Source organism: Brassica napus, chromosome A6, assembly GCF_020379485.1.
Source record: "Brassica napus cultivar Da-Ae chromosome A6, Da-Ae, whole genome shotgun sequence".
NCBI lineage: Eukaryota > Viridiplantae > Streptophyta > Magnoliopsida > Brassicales > Brassicaceae > Brassica > Brassica napus.
The window spans coordinates 19,175,294-19,182,524 of NC_063439.1; the positions used below are offsets into that span (position 1 = coordinate 19,175,294).

General features: G+C 38.5%; 2 protein-coding genes across 4 annotated transcripts; one reads left to right on the top strand and one right to left on the bottom strand.

Annotated features, from left to right (window-relative positions):
- Nucleotides 1-130: 130 nt before the first annotated feature.
- LOC125610134 lies at nucleotides 131-1,324 on the bottom strand. The gene is made up of 3 exons (XM_048781955.1): nucleotides 970-1,324; nucleotides 462-656; nucleotides 131-380 (listed from the first exon to the last, which is right to left on the bottom strand). Exons 1-3 carry the CDS (start codon nucleotides 1,252-1,254, stop codon nucleotides 195-197), a joined length of 666 nt encoding a protein of 221 aa, XP_048637912.1. The 5' UTR covers nucleotides 1,255-1,324; the 3' UTR covers nucleotides 131-194.
- Nucleotides 1,325-2,075: 751 nt separating this feature from the next.
- LOC106348040 (fatty acid amide hydrolase) lies at nucleotides 2,076-7,075 on the top strand. Of its 3 annotated transcripts, none has more exons than XM_048781958.1 (21): nucleotides 2,076-2,243; nucleotides 2,446-2,529; nucleotides 2,650-2,759; nucleotides 2,844-2,904; nucleotides 3,057-3,247; nucleotides 3,333-3,462; nucleotides 3,621-3,698; nucleotides 3,775-3,922; nucleotides 4,103-4,215; nucleotides 4,283-4,358; nucleotides 4,455-4,526; nucleotides 4,723-4,774; nucleotides 4,976-5,056; nucleotides 5,142-5,225; nucleotides 5,300-5,403; nucleotides 5,530-5,622; nucleotides 5,912-5,980; nucleotides 6,146-6,210; nucleotides 6,303-6,364; nucleotides 6,496-6,591; nucleotides 6,770-7,075. In XM_048781958.1, exons 2-21 carry the CDS (start codon nucleotides 2,451-2,453, stop codon nucleotides 6,854-6,856), a joined length of 1,851 nt encoding a protein of 616 aa, XP_048637915.1. In that variant the 5' UTR covers nucleotides 2,076-2,243; nucleotides 2,446-2,450; the 3' UTR covers nucleotides 6,857-7,075. The 3 variants fall into 3 exon arrangements, 2 of the variants coding, with proteins under 2 accessions (XP_048637915.1, XP_048637914.1); XM_048781957.1 differs by having other exon boundaries at nucleotides 2,079-2,243; nucleotides 2,451-2,529; XR_007340145.1 differs by lacking the exon at nucleotides 6,770-7,075 and having other exon boundaries at nucleotides 2,079-2,243; nucleotides 2,451-2,529; nucleotides 6,072-6,210; nucleotides 6,496-6,553.
- Nucleotides 7,076-7,231: the final 156 nt, after the last annotated feature.

The window sequence follows — 7,231 nt, forward strand, 5'->3', positions numbered from 1 at the left end:
TAATTCACGCAAACTTTTAACTACTTATACTTATTAATTCACGCAAATATTCATACGTACCTCTGATTATCAGTCGAAACAGACCTTCTCCAGGGTACCCACCTCGACAGTGAGATAATAAACCTGCTCAGACAGGGTTGAAACCTCTTCCTGGACATGGAAACAACAATGATGCTGTGTTTTAACTTACTGACTCAACAAGTACAATGTAACAAATAACTACAGCAAGGAGATACACTTACCTCTAGGTCCTTAATCCGTTTATTGAGTTTCCACACCCCCTTCATAACCTCCTCTGCCTCATCCAGACGCGTGCTCAGCGTTTTGATCTCTTCCTGGACAGCAACCACCCAAGGATGACGGTAATGCAACCCATCATCCTTGTTCACAACAGAAAACAAATATTAGAGAGACTTCAAGTTACATAAATTATAAGAACATGATTGCAGATTGACACTAACCTCATAGTTTACGCATGTGAAGAAACGCTTTCCAGGAAGACTGTCGTAGTCTTCCTTCCCTCGAACCTCGTCAATGATTCTCCCGCCGCAAGCACACTTTCTTGGAACCCCGTACTGTGAATCCGCGACAAACCCTAACATGTCGCAGTGATCCTTTTGCTTCTTTGAATGTCGTCTTTCTTCTGCGGGATCCATCTGCAAGAGGAAGAGAAACAATTAAGTAAGACGACCCCTATATCAAACCAGAATGATACAAACGACCCCTATATCAAACCAGAAAGACGCTTTACTACCCTATCAAAGAAACCCCCAAAACGATTTCAGATCGCACTCTATTGAACCCTAAGAAAGAAAACCCTAACAAAGAAACCCCCAAATCGATTTAAGATCGCACTTTGGATCGAACCCTATGAAAGAAAACCCTAACAAAGAAACCCCCTAATCGAACCCTAACAAAGAAAACCCTAAATCGATACAATCAGACGCAGCCACCAACTCGAAAACCTACCTCAGCTCGATGAGATCTCACTACGTCGTCGATTTGATGGACAATTGTGCTCTGGATCGGCGTCGCTACAAGAATCGTCGGCGTCGCTACAAGAATCGCCTCTCGAGTCGCAAACCCTTGCTTTTTTGGAGAGAGGAGGAAATGAGGAGATTCACGCGTTTCTTCTCCATTCCCCGTGGACAACGCGCGTCTCAACAGCCAATAACTCTTCTCCACGTGGCTTGAACTCGTTTCATGCGGGCTCTCTCCAACGGCCCGGTTCAGAGATAAAGATCCATTTTTCATTTTCTTTTGGATTAAAAATCCTATGAAACTCAGCCCATGACCCCCCTTTGAACCTTCAATGGACTTGCTCTAATGTCTCGTTTAAATTAATATATCCAGAAGTCCATATTCAATAGTCCATAGATATAATTATATGCGCATTACATGGATACGATGCTGCCTGGTCATATATAGTAGATCAAGTCGTGCCTCGTGATCTTTGGTTGATCAAGTCAGCCAACCAAATTATGGCAAAATATGCTTTTAGTCAAGAAACCAATTCATGTCAGCCAAAACCTTTTATTTTCACTATTGATATATAATAGCCTAGAATAGATAAACAAAACATTATCTGATTCTACTAGATCTTGAGCATGCATTTTAGTTTTCAAAAAGTAAAAGACTCTGCTTTATAAATTATAATTCAAGTAAGAACAGTTTTCTTGCCATTATATAGTGAAATCGTTCAACGAATCAAATATAAATATTAGTAACAAATACATCTTAAACTCTACTAGGGGTGGGTTATACCAAATTCTAACTTAAACCAATACTTCAAATACATTTTAGATCCTTAATTTGTATATATTTTTCATTAATTAGTATGATATGAATTCTAATTATATATCCTATAAACCGACTAAACTAGTTTATTTAGTAGTCATAATAAACCTAAAACCCCTGAAAGCAGGAAGTAAACAAACCAATTTTCGATGCTTTAGATTATAAAGTCCAGTTGGTAGAAATGTATGTAGGGAACTGGGGGGAAGAGTGTATAAAAACAATTATAGGGGTACAAATTATAATTTTAAAGGATAAGGAGATGGTTGTGTAAATTTCAGAATATTTAGTTCAACAATCGAGACAAGTTCAAATCGGGTATAAGCATTCAAGTCTCCAACTACTTCACCGCTCATTCGCACGGCTTCTTCAAATCCGTGTCGAAGTCGAAGCAAGTTGTTGATAAGCTTCATCACCTAATCCTCTGGCGATTCAGATCACCATCACAGGTAACTTCGCAGTCGTAATTCTCCGTTTGTGAATCAGCTGCCTGAAAGAGGTTTCTGATTGTGGAATCTGGGATTCCTATGAATGAGATAGTTGAGAAGAAACTTTGATCGATTTTGTATTTTGTAATTTGCAAATTGTTTATTTAACACATACAACAAAGTGACGTATGAATAATCCAAAGATGATGACTTTTGCTTGTAGAGTATATGGGTAAGTATAAGGTCATGAAACCGGCGCAGGAGGTTGATGTTTCTGCTGTCAAATATAAAGAAGAAGACATCAAAGGTTGATTCTATGCGTTAGCTAAGCTCGCAATACACATGAATACATACGCAGGACAGGACCTGGATTGTAGAATTAGTTTTGTGCCTTTTTTACATGGGGGTTTATTTGTAATTTTTGCAGCCCCTCATTTGACTGGCTTTTTGTTCAAGTTGTTCGTTAACATGCTTGAAACACCACTTATCGGCTCATCGATTGTTGACTCGTTGAAGAAGAATAATGGCATGACCGAGGTCCGTTTTTACATCACACTGACTTTATAACATTTTGGAATGATGACATTGCTATGTGCTTCTCCGTGTTGTTGTGACTGGCAGATGTTTCGCAACACAGTCATTCCTGAAGAGCCTATGTTTAGACCCGAGTTCCCACCTCAAAGTATATATTCCTTTTCCTTTACTATCTTACAATTCGTTTTATCAATCATATGGTGTGAATTTACATGGAAAGTTTGTGTAAGCTTTTACTTCAATTGGTAATCATTACATCAACCAAAATGAATATCTGTGTGTATCATCTTCTGAAACTAGAAGCGGAGCATGATGTTGTCATTGTTGGCGAAGATGAAAGCCCTGTAGACAGATTGGAAATAGCCTTGAAGTGTCTTCCTCAATATGATCCTTCTCGTAGCTTCCACACTGATCCAAGTTCATCCTTCCGTTACTGGAAGATACGTGATTACGCATTTGCTTATAGATCTAAGCTCACAGCTCCATCTGTGGTTAGTCATTTTACTCTCTTTATTTTCAGTTCTTCTGACTCTCTTTATCTTGGCACAAACAAAGAATCTTGTTGCTGATTGCTAGGTAGCAGAGCAAATAATCTCAATCATAGAGGAGTTTAAGTATGACAAGTCTCCAACACCATATTTGATTACCTTTGACGCCAGTGAAGTCAGAAAGCAAGCTGAAGCTTCTACGCAGAGGTTTGAAGAAGGTAATTTTGCAGACTTTGTGATCTATTCCTAGTATTTGATTCAGACCATCACTGCGGCGGCTAAGTTGTTTCATATCTGCTTAAACTGTCAGCTTCAGTGAGTTTTTAGATGTGATCTTAGAGACGTTTATTGATCATGTTGGGTGTGAGCTGTGTAGGAAAACCAATATCCATTTTAGATGGAATTTTTGTGACAATCAAGGACGATATTGATTGTTTTCCCCATACTACAAAGGGTGAGTATGCCATTCTTACATTTTATTTAAAACACTTCTTGATACAACAGACCTGTCATAAGGTTTTCCATGATAGGTGGAACAACATGGCTGCACGAAGATCGTTCCGTGGAGAAGGATTCAGTAGTTGTTTCAAGACTTCGCAGTTGTGGTGCAATCTTAATTGGAAAGTCCAATATGCATGAGATAGGCATGGGGACAACAGGGAACAATTCGAATTACGGGTAAGCAAAGCAGCAGAGAACACAATTCTTACTTGTATGAAGAGTTCAATGTGTTTTACGGGTAGATAAAAAAACTGCTTTGTTACTTCGATTTATTTGTTGTATCTTTAGTTCTTTCCACTTTTTCATGTGTTTGCTCTCTTTTTTTTTTCTTTTTCTTTCTGGCATGTTTCATTGCAGAACCACAAGAAACCCACACGCACCCGAAAGGTACACAGGCGGATCTTCCTCAGGTTCAGCAGCTATTGTTGCCTCCGGAATATGTTCAGCTGCTCTAGGAACAGATGGCGGAGGTATCAAAGTTATTTTGATCTGACCTCTGATATGCGTTGTATGTTTAACGCGTGTCTGGGTGTGCAGGTTCTGTTCGCATCCCTGCATCGCTTTGTGGTATAACGGGACTGAAAACAACATATGGTCGGACAGATATGACAGGGTAAGAGTTTAGATTCACTATTCTTAACAGATAACTATCGGCACCGAACTATGTGTATGGCATATGATTTCTGTTTGACCACTGTCATCTCTACAGGTCATTATGTGAAGGTGGAACAGTGGAAATTATTGGTCCACTTGCATCATCGGTGGAAGATGCTCTCTTGGTGTAAGTTTTCTCTTATTTTTTAGCCTAGTGAATGACTAAGCTGTTTCAATCATTGACATCTTTGTAAAGCATTCAACAAATAGGGAGTGGAGGTGCAACTAAAACCACTCAAAGCATAGCACACATTTACTCTGTCAGATGTTTCATTTTCGGATAAACCGGGATTTTGGCTAATCTGTCTCTGTGTGTTTCTCAGGTATGCAGCAATCTTGGGTTCTTCATCTGCTGATAGACTTAACTTAAACCCGGTAACTTTTTCAGCCATAATATATTCTAGACATCATCACTCTTAAAAAAAACTTAATGAAAAAAGCATGACAGATAGTCGTTTGTAGAAGTGTCTAATTATCATGTGATGGTCATTGTGTGCCATGTATTCATTTGATCCTGACAAATACTCCTGCACTATGTATCCGTATGACTTAGTCTTTGATTTTGTTTTTGTGTAGACGCCACCCTGTTTTCCGAAGTTATCTTCTCACAACGGAGGCAATGCTATAGTATCTCTACGACTAGGGAAATATACTAGGGTAAGTTTTGTATCCCTCCTAGTTTACATGAGTTGGATTCTGTTATTTGAGTGGTATATCTAGTGTATTGTTTTTATTCATGCAGTGGTTCAATGATGTTAATTCAAGTGAAATCTCTGACAAATGCGAAGACATCCTTAAGCTCCTATCAAACAATCACGGTTGCGAAGTAAGCTGATCATTTGAATAGGTCCTCTATCAATGTATAGTTTCATCTAATATCTCTATATGGTACTATCGCAGGTAGTGGAAATAGTGGTTCCTGAACTAGAAGAGATGCGTGCAGCTCATGTTGTGTCCATCGGATCTGCGGCACTGCGTTCTCTTACTCCTTACTGTGAGGCTGGGTATGTCTTTACGCATCTTCTGATTTCACTAGCTGTACACCTCTAAAAGCCTTTTTTGATTACTATCACGTACAAACCAAAATAGAACGCTGGCCTAACCATTCTCTTCACTGTCGTATGTTTCAGGAAAAATCGAAAATTATCTTATGATACTCGAACCAGCTTTGCGATCTTCCGGTCATTCTCTGCTTCAGACTATATTTCTTCTCAATGTATCAGGTAAATGAGGAGCAACAAGCTGTTCAGTCACATGAGTGTCTAAAGTTTCTGCATGCTTAAGGAGTTAATAAGTTTAACTAAGCAAGGTCTCATAAGTCTTTGCTAGAGTAGCCATGACCTGAATTGATTTATTAGCAGATATCTACCGACAAAATCACATGATCTAACCAGAAAACGGATCAAGAATCTGTAACTGTATACAAAAGTCTGATTTGTGGCAAAGTAAAATGTTAGTACATATGATTGACACTATAGAGGCTGCTTGCTTGTGTAAAAATTGTTGTTGCAGGCGAAGATTGATGGAGTATCACATGGATATCTTCAAAGACGTTGATGTTATTGTGACCCCTACAACTGGGTACGTAAAACCATTCCATGAATATACAGTTCATCTCCTAGGCTCCTAGCGACAAGATTTGTTAACAAACATTTGCTTCCAATGTCTTCAGATACATTACTTGTATATAAATGACTGCTTGAACTTCTCTTACCTGGTTGGTGAAATGTTTACTTGTACAAACAGCATGACAGCCCCTGTGATACCCCCTGACGCTCTGAAAAATGGAGAAACCAATTTTCAAGTGACAGGTTTGTCAAACGAAACTCTTTAACTTCTTAACTCTTGGTGTTACTTGGGAGTCTTCAACTTGTAATAATATAGATTGTTTCTTTCTTTTCAGCTTATTTAATGCGATTTGTTTTGGCTGCAAATCTCCTTGGCTTCCCAGCCATATCTATACCCGTAAGCAATGCTATTTTTTTTTTTTGTTATTACTCTCTAAGTCGTGTACATATTAACAGAACTTGAACCTGTTCTTGCAATAATCATTTCTGTCTTTTTGATTTAACATATGGAAACAAACAAAAACGCAGGTTGGGTATGATAAGGAAGGGCTTCCAATAGGATTACAAATCATGGGAAGACCTTGGGCTGAAGCTACCGTCCTTTCTTTAGCTGCTGCTGTTGAGGTACTCTCTCTGTCTCTCTCTGTTTCCTTCTATCATCTATCTGTAATGGTCCATCAATTTCGATGATGTTCTTCGTTTAGAGTTTTATCTATGAAAGTCTGATGTCCCTTTTGATGCTGTAGCCGGTTATCGGGTCAGGTTTCTTAACCGGATTTTGAATTTTAATGTGGCATTTCAGGAACTTGCTCCAGTTACCAAGAAGCCTGCTGTGTTTCACGATCTTCTCAATACAAACAGAGTCCATACTGATTTGTCAGAGAAGTGAAAAGGCAAAGAGTTCTCTCTGAATGGGATATCATTTATCCGGTACATTTGATTGATTGGTGTGTATTTTCAGGTTAAGTAACCTGACATTATTTATAAACATTAGAAGCAATAAGTTGTCTTGTAGCTGCAGATAAGACCAATGGACGATTGTTTTGCTATAAAACGTGTTGTATATTTATGATTGATAAATTTGAAAAAGAGATGTATACTGTGCGTATTGGTTTTTGTTTGAGTTGATGATATTGCGGTGGTATCCTCCAGAGTCCAGATTATACGCATTCATAATAAACAGAAGAGGACAACGTTTCAAACATGCTCATCTATATCATTTAGAAAAGTTGCGAACAATCTTATCACACAAGTCTCAATTTAG